At 48.1% G+C, this 15,578-nt stretch overlaps 2 protein-coding genes across 2 annotated transcripts in view; both read left to right on the forward strand.

Moving 5' to 3' along the window:
* Nucleotides 1-15,220, forward strand: part of GMFB (glia maturation factor beta) — a 31,005-nt gene extending 15,785 nt beyond the window's left edge. The window contains exons 5-7 of the mRNA XM_083621689.1: nucleotides 2,187-2,268; nucleotides 4,251-4,324; nucleotides 11,700-15,220. Coding sequence (XP_083477815.1) covers nucleotides 2,187-2,268; nucleotides 4,251-4,324; nucleotides 11,700-11,771 — 228 coding nt within the window. The 3' untranslated portion in view covers nucleotides 11,772-15,220. The remainder of the gene's footprint in view (nucleotides 1-2,186; nucleotides 2,269-4,250; nucleotides 4,325-11,699) is intronic.
* The window catches only part of LOC310765020 (uncharacterized protein), a 183,275-nt gene that overhangs the window by 105,182 nt on the left and 62,515 nt on the right, over nucleotides 1-15,578 (forward strand). The gene's annotated exons all lie outside the window — the stretch shown is intronic.

Consider the following 15,578-nt stretch of genomic DNA (forward strand, 5'->3'; position numbering starts at 1 on the left):
GTGTAGTTTGTTAAGCATGCTGAGCATTGTTAAGGAGACTCCTCACAGCGCTACAGTTCCCAGAGTGGCTTAACAATGCATCTCTCTTCCAAGGGAACTCTGGGAATTGTAGCTCTATGGAGGGGAATAGGAGGCCTCCTAACAGATCTCAGCACCTTTAAACTTAACAAATCTTAAATTTGCAGAGGAAAATATTCTCTTGACTTATATACCCAATACATGAAACCTAATAAAGAGAAAATATGAATGGACTGTCCATGCCCTTACCAAGGCAAAAAGATAGGTATTGATGAACTGGAAAGATTTAAATGCAGCTCTCTTCAATGAGTGGATAGAATATATGTTCAAACCTGCAACACATGAACAAGCTGTGTACAAATGTGGACTCGCCATGGACAAATTTAGCGATACTTGGAATTTGGGTGGCACTGTGGGTTAAACCACAGAGCCTAGGACTTGCCGATCAGAAGGTCGGCAGTTCGAATCCCTGCAACGGGGTGAGCTCCTGTTGCTCAGTCCCTGCTCCTGCCAACCTAGCAGTTCGAAAGCACGTCAAGTGCAAGTAGATAAATAGGTACCGCTCCAGCGGGAAGGTAAACGGCGTTTCCGTGCGCTGCTCTGGTTCGCCAGAAGCGGCTTAGTCATGCTGGCCACATGACCCAGAAGCTGTACGCCGGCTCCCTCGGCCAATAAAGCAAGATGAACGCCTCAACCCCAGAGTCAGTCACGACTGGACCTAATGGTCAGGGGTCCCTTTACCTTATGCGGTTTTAAACAACCACAGCCTCACCCCAAGAATCTTGGGAAGTGTAGTTTGTTAAGCATGCTGAGCATTGTTAAGGGACCCCTCACAGAACTACAGTTCCCAGAGTGGCTTAACAATCCATCTCTCTTCCAAGGGAACTCTGGGAATTGTACTCTATGGAGGGGAATAGGAGGACTCCTAACAGATCGCAGCACCTTTAAACTTAACAAATCTTAAATTTGCAGAGGAAAATATTCTCTTGACTTATATACCCAATACATGAAACCTAATAAAGGGAAAATATGAATGGACTGTCCATGCCCTTACCAAGGCAAAAAGATAGGTATTGATGAACTGCAAAGATTTAAATGCAGCTCTCTTCAATGAGTGGATAGAATATATGTACAAACCTGCAACACATGAACAAGCTGTGTACAAATGTGGACTCGCCATGGACAAATTTAACGATACTTGGAATTTGGGTGGCACTGTGGGTTAAACCACAGAGCCTAGGACTTGCCGATCAGAAGGTCGGCGGTTCGAATCCCCATGACGGGGTGAGCTCCCGTTGCTCAGTCCTTGCTCCTGCCAACCTAGCAGTTCAAAAGCACACCAGTGCAAGTAGATAAATAGGTACCGCTCCAGCAGGAAGGTAAACGGCGTTTCCGTGCGCTGCTCTGGTTCGCCAGAATCGGCTTAGTCATGCTGGCCATATGACCCGGAAGCTGTACGCCGGCTCCCTCGGCCAATAAAGCGCCGCAAGGCAAAAACTCAGGTATTGATGAGCTGGAAAACAATTTAATGCAGCTCTCTTCAATGAATGGATAGAATATACAGTATGTACAAACCTGCAACACATGAACAAGCTGTTTACAAATGTAGATTCTCCATGGACAAATTTAATGATATTTGGAATTCATTTTTTGGAACACCATATTAGGTTAAGTTTAGGTTAACTACTGTAATGTTTATAGCTTTTTACATGGGTGTTATTTTATTTTCACATTTTCTTTTACCTGGTGCACTTAAAATTTTGTACTTCTTATTTTTCCGTAAAGAATATAACAAACAAAACTGCATTTCCCAGCGTTCCTTAGGGAGAAGATGTGACTGTTTTAAAGTGGGATGATTCTGCTTTAAATGCATAGTGCGGATGGGACCTCGCGGTGGAAAGCGGAGTGGGGTGGGGGGGGGAGAGGCGCTGCTCAGACCAAACAAGAGTCCCTAGGAAGTGCTTCCAACTGTCTGGTACGATCATGGCTGCCTTTAGTCCATTTTAGCGTTTCATTGATCCGAACGTCACAGCCCCAGGTATGAACTGCCCTCCTCACCTGTAAACTCTGCTTAAAAACTCAGATACACTGAGCACGTTGCAATGGGCAGGTTTCAAGATCCTCTCTTGCCCAGCCCTCCTTCCATTTTCCTTAACTCTGAGAAAACGTTCATCGTCTACAGCTACAAGTACCAGCACGACGACGGGAGAGTCTCTTACCCGCTCTGCTTCATCTTCTCCAGCCCAGTCGGTAAGTCAAGCTCCGGCTGGATGATGGGGGCAGTTTCTCCCGTACAAATTCCTGCTCTGCAGGGGGTTGGACTGGATGACCTTTTGAGGGCCCTTCCAGCTCTCTACAGTTCTGCGAAGCAAAACGCAGCTGCCTGCTGGGCTTCAAGATGGAAACGGTTGATTGCCATAAGGAACAGCAAGTTTCGCTGGGAGCCATGTTTTGATCGGACGGGACACAAACATGTCTTAGGATAGCTCTAAGAACACCACATGGGGGCGAGGTGGTGGTGGTGAAGCTTGTGAATTGCCCTTTTCAGGACCCCCAGGCTCTCAATTTTAAGTGTTTACACTCGCCTTCGTTGTCCCGGCGCCCTCCGGAAATTGTTTTTGGACTACAACTCCCATCGTGCACTGGCAGGGGCTGATGGGAGTTGTAGTCCAACACCCTCTGGAGGGTACCAGGCCAACAAAGCCTGGCTTAGATTTTGGAGCCCATGAGGTGCAACGCTTAAGAGTGTCATGCTAGCACCTGGTTCAAATCCCCACTGGGCCACGAAGCTCATTGGGTGTGGCCTTAGGCCAGTCATTGCCTTCTCTCAGCCCAGCCTGAAGGAATGGGTTTCTGTGTAGTCAGTTTGAAACGGGAACTAAAACTCCCCTTTTCTTCTTTCTCCAGGGGAGCATTTCTAAAATACATTAACTTGAGCTGTTGAGCAAATGCATAACAAGAACACAGCTGTATAAACAAAGCTCTCTCCTTTATCAGTCACGGCAAAGGATGGCCTTGGCTGTTCCAGTGGAGTAGGGATGCCATGTCTGGGTCTTATCTTACCATACTCTGACGCACAGACCTAGTCTGGGAACAGTGCCAGAGTGTGTTCTTGGAGTTGGTGACCTCTTGCTCCAAGATAAGAGCATAGGAACAGGAATACCCTTTTATGGTCAGGAGTACAGGAAGGAAAACCCTTTTTTGGTTAAGAGTACCGGAGCAGGAACATCTGTGATGTCAACCTGCGTGTACAAGCTGACGTGGCTGGATTCCTGGGGAAGGGGGGAGAGGGTGCCTGGAGGATATATATACTGCATGAAATCTCTCATTTCTTTGGACTTGCTGTGGACTGACCACGCAAGTGCCTCACAGTGTTGTCGTGGGGATTAAATTGGGGGGGGGGGCGGAAATGGCGTACACCACCTTGAGCTCCTTAGAGGAAATGGTGAGATAGAAATGCAATCAATTAATGAATGGAAAGGGGCAACTTGTTGTTACGAAAAAGGAGCAATGCTGTGGCTGAGTGCTCCAGATGGCTGGAAAGCCAAACAGGATGTTGATGTTATGGGACTGTACCGTGGGAACAAGGGACAGTCTATTATGTGCACTGAGCACCGGATGTTAGCTCAGAGTGGCACATGACCCTGTACTGGAAGTACATGGGAGGAGTTATTCTCTCTCTGCTATTGGTGTTGAGAGAGTGCAGACATGATTTCTCTGCACTGCTGGAAAGACAGAAATAAAGGCATGTAAATACATTTCTGTCTGTCTCTCTCCCCTCCCTGGGAATGAGGGGGGGAGGAATGGTGTGTTCTTCTCACGTTTGAGGAGAATCGCCGATAGTTATCTCGCCTTGTCTTGCCGGGAGTCGCTGACGGGGGAGATCAACAAGGAATCCAAGCCGGGCACCTGGAGAATGGCCAATTCCTCTGACTCAGGCTTGAATTCCGACACTTGTAAGGGACGAGACTCTGGTGGAGCAGCTTTTGCCAACCAGGTGCCCTCCAGAACTACAATTCCCATCAGCCCAATGGGAGTTGCAGTCCAGAGCATCTGACGGGTGACAGGTTTAGCAGAGCAAGGAGCTGGTAGCGAGCGGGGATTGAAAAGCAGGCAGGCAGTAAAATGGCTGGCCTGTTCCATCTGTATCCCTGCCCCGTTCCTCCTGAACAGACTGCCTTAATGCTGGTCTTGCTTTGCTCCTGATCCCGATTCCCTCCCGATAATTGCAGGGTGCAAGCCTGAGCAACAGATGATGTACGCCGGCAGCAAAAATAAGCTCGTACAGACGGCGGAACTCACAAAGGTAAGAGTGGGACGCTCCCAGAATTTGCCGGGTACGAACTTACTGCAGTGTGGGGAAGGGCTGTGGCTTAATGGAACGGGGTCGGGGGGGGGGAGGCTGCTGACTGACTCCAGCTGCAAAAGCTGAGGCTGCTGAAGTCCATCTTGGCTGTGAGTCCTAGAACAGCTGCTTCCTGCCTTGCAGGCCTTTTCCCACCTGGCCTGGAGGGCAGGACCTTGATTGACTGACTCCAGCTGCAAAAGCTGAGGTTGCTAAGCAGAATCTTGAGCTGGGGTGTTGTTTTGGATTCTTTCTTGGGTGCGGGTGCTGTTGTTGTTTTGTATCATTTTCATTTTTTTAAAAAATAATTTTTATTAACTGGCCAATCACATCAAATTAAATCACATCACATAAATTCCAAATTACAAAGCCAAATTTTTAAGTTTTGTTGGGGGAACCCATACTTCAAGATCCAAAGGGGGATTCAGATCATCTTCTTATTACTGCGTTAATGTCCAAATCAGTCCCAATCAGTCCAAACAAAATTCATAATTCTATCCAGTCTTATCTTGGTGTTTCCACATCATATCTTGTTCATATAATTTCTATTTTTCCTTTACGATCTCTTCTGTTAGTCTTCTTAAGCCGATAAGCAAAATAATAATCCTGTGTGGATTTCCCGTTCCTCCACTAAGTCCAGATGGTTTCCATATATCTCCTTCGTAGATAACATCGCTCTTTCCATCATAAATTTGGCATTTGTCGCTCTTAAGTCCCACCGAGAAGTTGGTCCACGATATGTAAACAACTCTATTTCTCTCTTTCTCCTCCCAGACCCAAGAGCTCCAACAATGCCTCCCAAGATGGCGACGGCATTTTTAACTGCGTCATTCCAAAACTCTTAGCTTTCCAGCTTCATCTTGAAACATTGCTTTGGTTCGAAAGTTTATCTCCACACAGCCTTAAATCCACAGCTTAGGTCCTTAGTTTCTGACTCATTAGGGGAGGGGATTCTTGTTTAATCACATAAAAAAAGGAAAGGCAGGTTTTTCCCCCCCTCCCCCCTCAGTCATTTGTCGTACCGTATCTTGACGTATCTTCTCATATTTTATTCTTGTCTTGTTATCAGAGATCTCTTCTGTCAGCAGTCTTTACTCCCCCTTTTTCCTTGAAGTATGTGCAATTTATCTCGTCCAAATTGTTTCTTTTGAAGATGCTTGCAACTAGCGGCGCGAATCAGGGACGGCGTCCAGGAGTGCCGGAATCCCACAGGAGGGCTTTGTGCCTAGTGCCCCCACCCCCACAAATTTGGGGGTGGTATAGGGCACAGCAGGCAAGGGCCGTCCCCCCCACAATCCTGGGGGGGGTTTAAGGAGGCTAATTACCCCCATCATAGCCTCCAAATTACCTCGTGTGAGTCAGAGAGATGTTATTGTCAGCCATCTTCCGATGCGCCACCTAGTGGCCCCCCTGTTGTTTTGTATCATTTTCAATCCTGTTGTGATATATATACAGTACACAAATTGCTCCTTTTGGTTGCATACTTTAAATGATTGATTTATTGTTCACGGCTACTTTTGTTATGTTGCAGTGACATGTTTTCCTCCCCATTTTTTAAGCTGCCTTGAGCATGGTTTGAACTGTGGAAAGGTGGCATACAAATGAAATTATGTATGTATGTGTTGACGAGCATCTGCCTTGCGTGCAGAGGGGTCCTTGGTTCAATTCCCGACTCTGGAGAGCTGCTGCCGGTTGGTGTAGCCAGCACTGAGCTAGATGGACCAATGGTCTGATTCATCATAAGGCAGCTTCCTATGCTAACTTGATGCTTTCCTCATTGCCTAAACTCTTCTGTCAGTTTTAAATACCGTATTTTTTGCTCTATAAGACTCACTTTTTCCCTCCTAAAAAGTAAGGGGAAATGTGTGTGCATCTTATGGAGCGAATGCAGGCTACACAGCTATCCCAGAAGCCAGAACAGCAAGAGGGATTGCTGCTTTCACTGCGCAGCGATTCCTCTTGCTGTTCTGGCTTCTGAGATTCAGAATATTTTTTTTCTTGTTTTCCTCCTCAAAAAACTAGGTGCGTCTTGTGGTCTGGTGCGTCTTATAGAGTGAAAAATACGGTACTTCTATTGTCAGGGCATGTGTGTGTGTGTGTTTGTGTGTACAGTGGTACCTCAGGTTAAGTACTTAATTGGTTCCGGAAGTCTGTACTTGAAGCGTTCTTAACCTGAAGCGGACTTTCCCATTGAAAGTAATGGAAAGTGGATTGATCCGTTCCAGACGATGAAAAAACACCCCCTAAAACAGCAATTTAACCCGAATTTTACTGTTTCACGAGACCATTGATCCATAAAATGAAGGCAATACTGTACTATAAAATAAATAATACAGTATTTTAGATGAAAAAAAATTATTTCCAAACTCACTGTTTGGAGGGGGCTCAGGGTCCTTTTCCACAATCACAGTGGCTTGTCTCCCGGCATTCGTGGAGGCCTCAGAAAGCTCCTGTGGCTGGAGCCCAGCCGCAGAGGCTCTGTAGGCCCCGTGGATGTTGGGGCTTGGCTCCAGGCAGCGGCGAGGCCTCCGAGAGCTTGGACAACTTACCCGGGTTACAATCGTTCATAACCCAAAAAAAGTAAGTTGAAGTGTTTGTAACCCGAGGTACCACTGTAATGTGGTGCCTATAAAATTCTGTGCTAAGGGGGAAACTGAACTTTGTAGCCTGTGCGCAGTATACAGATCTGTCCCTATAAATTAGACAAAATTACTTTACTCTGCTAGTTGTGCAGAGAGCCAGAGAACTGGCACTGAGTCACTGTCTCTTTTTGTGCAAGAGATCCTCTGGCATGTGGGGGGAAAGGCGTCCTGTGGCTAGCTTCAGACTTCACTGGGCTTCCATTTCCTTTTTTTTTAAAAATTAATGTTATTGGAGTTTATAAAGAAAAATACAAAGATTATTGTCAAATATCTCCTTTTTTTTTGTCCAAACTAAAACATTGATCCAGAGGCAAAAAAGAGATGGAGAAGAGGGGTGGGGGAACTAGAGAGAAAGAAAGAGAGAAGGAGGGAGGGAGGAATAGAAAAGGAATTAAAAGACAAAGTGGAAGGAGAAGAAAGAGAGAAAAAAAGTTAAGAAGTTGGGTTTCCATTTCCAGTTTCATAAGGGCTGGTCACTGAGCTAACATGCGCATGAATGCACAGGGGTGTCGGGATGCTGTGTGCTTTGTGGTTTGAGGGATGGGGACACCCAGGCATGCACACGGGCAGCCCTGGCCGATGGCATCCTTTCACCTCTGGATAACCCTTGTAAGCTTCAGATGGGTTGGGAAGGCGGGCAAGAGAGGGGCGCCCGCTCCCGCCTGCCTTCACGCCTATTCAGGGCAGACAGGGACCAGCGCAAGCTGTCTGGCTCACAGTCTTGCAGAGCAAATCTGGTGTGGAGAACTGGATTTCTAGCTGTGTGCTCCAGCTTACAAGGGAGACAAGAATTAGACCAGCCTTCTCTAACCTGGTGCCTTCCACATGGTTTGGACCACAGCTCCCCTCTGCCCCAGGCATCTAGGGCAGGGTGAACTAGACTTTCAGCTTATTATACCCTTCAGCTTCCTAAAGGTAAAGGTACCCCTGCCCGTACGGGCCAGTCGTGTCCGACATTAGGGTTGTGCGCCCATCTCACTTAAGAGGCCGGGGGCCAGCGCTGTCCGCAGACACTTCCGGGTCACGTGGCCAGCATGACGAAGCTGCTCTGGTGAGCCGGCACCAGCGCAGCACACGGAAGCGCCGTTTACCTTCCCGCTATAAAGCGGTACCTATTTATCTACTTGCACTTAGGGGTGCTTTCGAACTGCTAGGTGGGCAGGAGCTGGGACCGAACAATGGGAGCTCACCCCGCCGCGGGGATTCGAACCGCCGACTATACGATCGGCAAGTCCTAGGCGCTGAGGTTTTACCCTCAGCGCCACCCGCGTCCCCATCAGCTTCCTACTGTGCCCTTAATCCTCTGAGCAACCAGCAGCACTTCCTAGCTGGCCTGTCTCGTGCAGGGTTGTGTTCTCCTGCCTGGTCCTTCCATCGCTCCCCGGAGGAGACTCTTCCTTCTGCCCCACCATGTTTTCCATAATCATCCTACTGTGGTTTTGAGTGCAGTAACTAATCTGCACTGTGTGATGGAGCTTCGGGGCCCCCCTCCCATCTTTCCGTTTTACATCAATGCATGAATCAATAGCGGTCTGAGCTGACATCTCTGCCTACGTTCAGAGGAAGCATTAAATAACACTGCAGTCGCTAATGCACCCCTCTTCTGCTCCCCTCTTCCTCAGGCAATTTCTAGGGCAGGGCAGCAGCTGCAGCTCTTCTTTTTCTCCCCCTCTGAGAGATCCTGCAGAGCAGCAGTGGATGACTCTCAGGCCAGTGGGCCAGTCTTGACCCACCCACAGGGTCCAAGTTGGCCTGGGAGGCTGTATCCCCCAAACCACACTTCCCAACAGCAGACGTCTCTGCATTAAGTATCAGGGATGTGTTCGGTGTTTGTCGTTGGCCTCCCTCTGTCTCGAGAGACAATGGAGTGTGCCTCTGAGGGTGAAGTCGAACCTCTGTGTTAGCAGCACTGAAGTGACGTCCCTGGGGCGCAAGCCTGGGCAGGGTGTATGGAGGTCCTGGGCTGACCAGATAAAGAGGAGAAGAACAGTTTGGATTTGATATCCCGCTTTATCACTACCCTAAGGAGTTTAGGGGACGCGGGTGGCGCTGTGGGTAAAACCTCAGCGCCTAGGACTTGCCGATCGCATGGTCGGCGGTTCGAATCCCCGCGGCGGGGTGAGCTCCCGTCGTTCGGTCCCAGCACCTGCCCACCTAGCAGTTCGAAAGCACAATTAAGTGCAAGTAGATAAATAGGGACCGCTTTCTAGCGGGAAGGTAAACGGCGTTCCGTGTGCTGCTCTGGTGCTGGTTCGCCAGAGCAGCTTCATCACGCTGGCCACGTGACCCGGAAGTGTCTGCGGACAGCGCTGGCTCCCGGCCTCTAGAGTGAGATGAGCGCGCAACCCTAGAGTCTGTCAAGACTGGCCCGTACGGGCAGGGGTACCTTTACCTTTACCTAAGGAGTTTAGGGAAGATAGACTATAGGATTCCGCCCAAGGCCTGATATTGCCAAAGTTGTGACGTTTTGCTACGGGAAAGGCAAACCTGCCAATGCAGAGGAATTCCTTTCTGGCCCTTCAACAGCGACCTTGACGTAGCAGTGCCCGCGTACCTGTGGAGAAAAGGTTAACCTGCAAAAGAAGTCTTAACTAAGGGTGGGTAGGGTGGGAGAAACTCTGGAGCCAACTGACGGTTCCCAGGTAAGATCCTCTCCCTATTGTGTGGGCAGGTAGTCCCTCCCCCTACCTGGCCTGATTACCTTGACAAAGGCTCCCCAGGCAGGATTGGGTAACTGGCTGAGGTAGGCGGAGACCTCCAGGTATCCCACCTGGGGGGGGGAGGCAAAGCCAAGCCTATGCTAATGGTGCTGCATAGGGTCCCGGGGGCTGCGTACGACCACGCAAAGGGCGCCCCCCATTTAATGTGGGGAGCGGTCACTACATAAACAAGACACAAAGATGAAGAAGATGAAGAAGAAGAAGAAGAAGAAGAAGAAGAAGAAGAAGAAGAAGAAGAAGAAGAAGAAGAAGAAGTAGTAGTAGTAGTAGTTGTAGTTTGGATTTGATATCCCGCCTTTCACTCCCCTTCAGGAGTCTCAAAGCAGCTAACATTCTCTTTTCCCTTCCTCCCCCACAACAAACACTCTGTGAGGTGAGTGGGGCTGAGAGACTTCAGAGAAGTGTGACTGGCCCAAGGTCACCCAGCAGCTGCATGTGGAGGAGCGGGGAAGCGAACCCAGTTCACCAGATTACGAGTCCACTGCTCTTAACCACTACACCACACTGGCTCTCCCTGATGGGGTCCAAAGGAAAGCAGCGCAAGACATTTGGCACCAGCTTGGCTGCAGGAGTTGCCAGGAGGAGGCACTCTACTCCAGATTTACTCCTGAGCCTTTTTATTCTCCTGAAGGGAAGCCAGGTTTACGATCAGTGTTTTCCTTCTCTTATATTGGCTGCTTTCCCAGGTTAATGAACCCCACCTGCCCCTCACTTCCCTCTGCAACATGTGCAGGAATTGCCTTCTTGACCGTTCAACCCACTCTTGGTCTCGTCCGCTCAATCCTCCAGAGTCCCAAGTCACCGAGGGTTTGAGACCCATCGGCTTCCCTCACTTGGTTTAGCAGGCCAGTCAAATCTGTTCCTGGGTTGTGTCGTCACATGCCGACAGCTTACCAAAGCATTCTGCCTGTGCAAAGGTTTCACTGTTAGGAAAACGTTATTTAAGACACAGATAAAAGTTCCTAGAAGCTTTAAAGAGGGTTCCAGATTTTTTTCTTTAGTGTGTAGGAGTGCCACTCTAGGTTTGATTGGTGTCAGCTGGAGGTGCAAATAAAGGGAGGAAGTTGCAGGGTGCAATTTCCACATGAGGAAAGCACACACACACACACACACACACACACACACACACACACACACTGTCAGCACACACGCTGACAACAATGTTGGAAGTAAGACAATGTGTGCTGCTGATACTGTGAGTTTTGCTGTGTCAGGATTGTTACCGTATTTTTCGGCCCATAGGACGCATCGGCCCATAGGATGCACCTAGTTTTTTTGGGGGGAAATAAAGAAAAAAAATTTCATTTCCCCCCCCCCCCAGGTGCGGGGCTGGAAGAACCAGGTCGGGGAACAGCGGGAAGGCGCGCTCCGCCTCCCCGCTGTCCCCTGAGCTTGTGGGGCTGGCGATGGGGAGAAGCGCTGCTTTCCCCATCGCCAGCCTCCAAAGCAGGTCTCCGCAAGAGGTGGGAGAGCTTCGGGGCGCAGGCAGCTCTCCCACGGCTTGCAGACAGCTTCCTGAAGCCTGGTGAGTGAGAGGGGTCGGTGCGCACCGACCCCTCTCGCTCTCCAGGCTTCAGCGAAAGCCTGCATTCGCCCCATAGGACGCACACACATTTCCCCTTCATTTTTGGAGGGGAAAAAGTGCGTCCTATAGGGCGAAAAATACTGTAATTACTGGACTGAGATTATACCGTGCTGGAGAGAGAAAGAGGGAATGTAAATAGCCTGTATAGGATAGTAAAGAAATGCCTGTACAATCAGTCAAGCAATAAAGAAGATCTTGACTGTGAATTTGAGTATGACTCCTGTTCTTGTCCTCTGCCTCTGGGTAAAACTCTGCTACAAACAGTAAGAAGTGGTTTTAGTGAGGTGCCACCACACAAGCGGAAAAGCTTGTTGTATCGGCCAAGACCATAGTTGCTAACACAATACTTTTACTTTTTCTTCCCTCCCCCCCTTTTTTTTTTACTAAAGGTATTTGAAATCAGGAATACAGAAGACCTCACTGAGGAGTGGCTCCATGAGAAGCTTGGCTTCTTCCATTGAAAGACTCTTTAAGCATTCCAGCCTGGTGTGAACTGGAACCAGACACGGCGACTCCTCCTCCTCCTTTTTAGACCCACAAAGGATGCACTGTATTTATAGTCATTTCCTGCAGTGTGTGTATGTATGTACATATATATTTTTGTGCGTGCAAAGTTTATACAAGCGTGGGGAGATGCGGCAGTTCCTGCGTAACCAAACTTTGCTCAAGGGGTCGTTTTCCCTTCCCTCTCTTTATTAACTGTTTTAAAAGGGAACAGCTCTCCTGCAGGGACAATTCCATCTCCCCTCCCTCTAATATTTCTATATGGCTTAATCTGGAACTCGTAACTGTGACAGGTAATGTGGCATAGTCTCCCTCCAAGGAACACTTCCTGCACACGCCCCGCTTAAGATGAATGGGACCCTCTGTATCGCTCTTGCTTGTGTCCGTGGGATCTCTTTGCAGGATGTTCCCAGTCAAATGCGTAGCCTTTTCTTCCCCCTTCGCCTGAGCTGCAGAGGCATCCTTGTTGGACAGAAACTGGACACTTAATGGCTTGTATGTGAAAACAGCATTTTCTTAAGTGACTTGAATCTTTTAGACATAAAAGGGTTTAGAACCAATCTCAAATGCAATTTTTCTGAAGTATTAATCACACCTTCGCTTCTTCAGTTTTTCAGAATGAACCGCTTCCTTTCCTCTTTAAAATTCCAACGATATTCTCAGTTGATCTTGCATCAACATATTTCCATTTCGGGTCAAAAGTTTGACCCGTCTATTTTTCTTCTCTCTGTGTGTAGTAAATAGTCCCTCTTTTTTCTTTTACTAGTCCAAAGGGAAGTAGATTTCTTAAAAATAATAATCAAAAAATCCGTAAGGGCTCAGTAACACTCTGGTGAACATCCATTCCTTAAGTCTTTATACGCAGTTTTTATTAACTGTTCTCTTGTCTTTTTTATGCAAGCACTTCTCTGTGTGCCTTTCTTTTCTTTTTTTACATTTCTTTATCTCTCCATTGATTGTAAGAGAATCTTATGCTGCCAGTTTTTAAACAACTAGACTTGATACACACAGGCCGACTCTGCCTAAAAGAAGAGGCCACACGGTGTCTGATCAATTTCATCTGCAGGGGCAGATTCTGTGGCTGCTATTGCCACGATTTAAAGCGGGGTGCTTTGCCTGGTGAAAACCGAAAAAGATCCACGAAAACAAACCCTGCTCCTTAGTATTTGAATGTCCAGCACATCTCTGCTCTGGGCTCCGTGACCCACGGACAGGACTGTGTACATGCTGCGATTCTGCAGGTAGCACACATTCAGAATTCCACTTGCAGAATTCCTGACCTGTTCCTCTTTCAAGCTAGTCTCACTCCCACCTTGGTGCTCTCCAAATGTTTCAGCCTATTGCTTCCCTTAAGCCTAAAACCTGCTAGCTCGGCGGTCGGGGATGATGGGAGTGGCAGTCCCAACAGCACTTGGTGGGCACCACGTTGGGGAAGGAATGCCCCTAGCTCCTTGCAGCTGCAAAGGCGAGCATGTCAGAAGCATGTGGGGCAGTGCTGGCTTGCCTCTTTGAGAACAGCGAGGGATAGGCAGGGTATAGGTGCCCTGCATATTTCCTTCCTTTCCTCCTAGGGTTGAGTCAATTGTGTGCAGGCCACAGCAGCCCACCTTGAATTGCACAACTTGAATTGCCTGGGTGCAGGACTCAGCGCTTGAACTTTTAATCGCCCTGCCTGCAGGAGGGGTTGGCAACAAAGAACACCAGACTGGCCTGCCGCGGCGTTTTCCCTGTCTGTGCTGTACGGCCTTGACCTGCTCTTCTTAAGCTCTGGGATGAGCAACCATTCTCAGGCCACTGACTGGAGGTATCTTAGTATACTTTGCTGCATGGGCTCAGCTCCCTCCCAGCTGATCCAGCTTCTATACCTGGGGGCAGGTGTTGCTGAACGCAAAACAGCGCCTGCTTTCAGGCTGTCCCTGCTACCCTGTCTGCGCTTGCGGACTAGCTTAAAGTGCTTCCCTTTGCAGCAAGCAATGGGTGGGTAGGAGGGAAAGAATCTACATTGTACAGGTTCCTTTAAGCTTTTTTACTCTTGCTCGCTTGAAGGAGAAGGCCCTGCCCGACAGCTGACATCACCAGCTATGTCATCGGATGGGGAAATTGGGGACTGTTTGGGGAAAATGAGCCCATCAGCCAGTGTCACCCTGCCGGCTGGAGGTTCCCCACCCCTCGACTACAATTCCCACCATCCTCTGCCCGTTGGCCACATTGGCTGGGGCCGAGTCCCGACAACACCTGCATGGCCACAGGTTTGCCAACTCTGTTCCACCCTGCTGCAAGCGCTTCACATCATTTCTGGAGCAACGTTCTCCTGCGTGGCAGTGGGCATCTATAGATCTCTCTTGGTGACACAAAAATGTGAAATCTCTTGTTGACTTCTGGGAGCAAACTGGCTTTTCACCTTTGCATTGAGACGGCAGGAAACTCTTTTGCCTAGCGTTGCTTAAAACCAGGCAGGGCCACGAGTAGATGGATCTGGGTTGGGGGTTGCCAGGCAGCAATCTCCCCTGTTTCCTGGGGCAGCAGGAAACTCAATCGTCCTGGATTTAGCCCACGGGCCATAAAACTGCTTGCCCCTGCCTTGGAGAATGGAGGAGCTGTCCTTCTCTTGCACCTTCCTGGAACCTTGCCCAGCTTGGCAAGATAATCAGGCAGTTAAGTTGCTGTTGTGTTTGAGCCCCTTCTGGGCTGCCTAATCCTACAAGTTTTTGAGCTTGGGCAGCAGCTGATGATACATCTGGGCTGTTAAAACACTTAAGAGAGCAGTTGACACTGGTGATAAAAACGAAGTGTGGTATTTTCCTTTCTCTTAACGCTTAGGAGACCTTATTGTCCTTTTTGTAAGTGGCATTATTCTAAAGTGTTGTTGTTGAGCATCTTTCTTCCCTTCTTCTTTTTTTTACTTTTAGACTAAATGACAATCGTCTAACTTTGTTCAATTTGGAATATTCATTCCAGCCTTGGATTTTTAGTTTTTGCATACCTATTATCAACCGTGTTAAGAAAGACCAACACACAAACACACAATTGGGGCAGGGAAAACAGTCGACATTCCCATAAGAAAACTATAATTTTTCTAAAGAAGTAAATAAATTAACCTTTCTATTGACAGCGTGCCCTTTTTAATACGGTAGTAGTTTAGGATTCCTCTTTGCTAGAGATTAACCGAATCTGCAAAAATTACACTTTTTAATAGTATTTTGATTTATAAACTTGGAAAAGATTTATTGAGGAAGCATTGCCTAAAGCTGCCCTGAGTTCCCCTGGTAGAAGAGCATGGTATAAATGCAAATAAATAATAAAGAGAAGTTTCCATGGGAAAAAACCAAAATGTGCCATGGAAGTTCTCATTCTCAAATTGAAAAGCAGGCTGTAAATACCTGAAATAAATCTTGTATGCTCTGAAGGAGTGAAACGCTGGTGTTCTTTATTTGATGACGTGAAGCGAACACAAAGGATGGATAAGCTTGTATTTGCAGAATGCAAAAGTCCTCTGCAAAATTATTGGTGGGTCAGTGGAGCCCTTGTGTGGGTCTTCTGCTTGAGGGAATTTGCAAGACCAAGGTTGGGGGCTTCACACAAGCACATTTAGTACCAGAAACTTGGAGCTACACTGGCCATTTTCAAGTGGATTCTGCTTTTGGGCCCGGTGAGGCAGCCGGCCTCTGATCGTCTTGGGTCTCCACAGTCCATGTCCTAACTGCTCATTTATCTTAAAAAGCAGAGACTTCATCTTGCCAACAAAGTTCCGTATAGTAAAAGCT

This window comes from Podarcis filfolensis, assembly GCF_964270895.1.
Source record: "Podarcis filfolensis genome assembly, chromosome: 1".
Lineage (NCBI taxonomy): Eukaryota > Metazoa > Chordata > Lepidosauria > Squamata > Lacertidae > Podarcis > Podarcis filfolensis.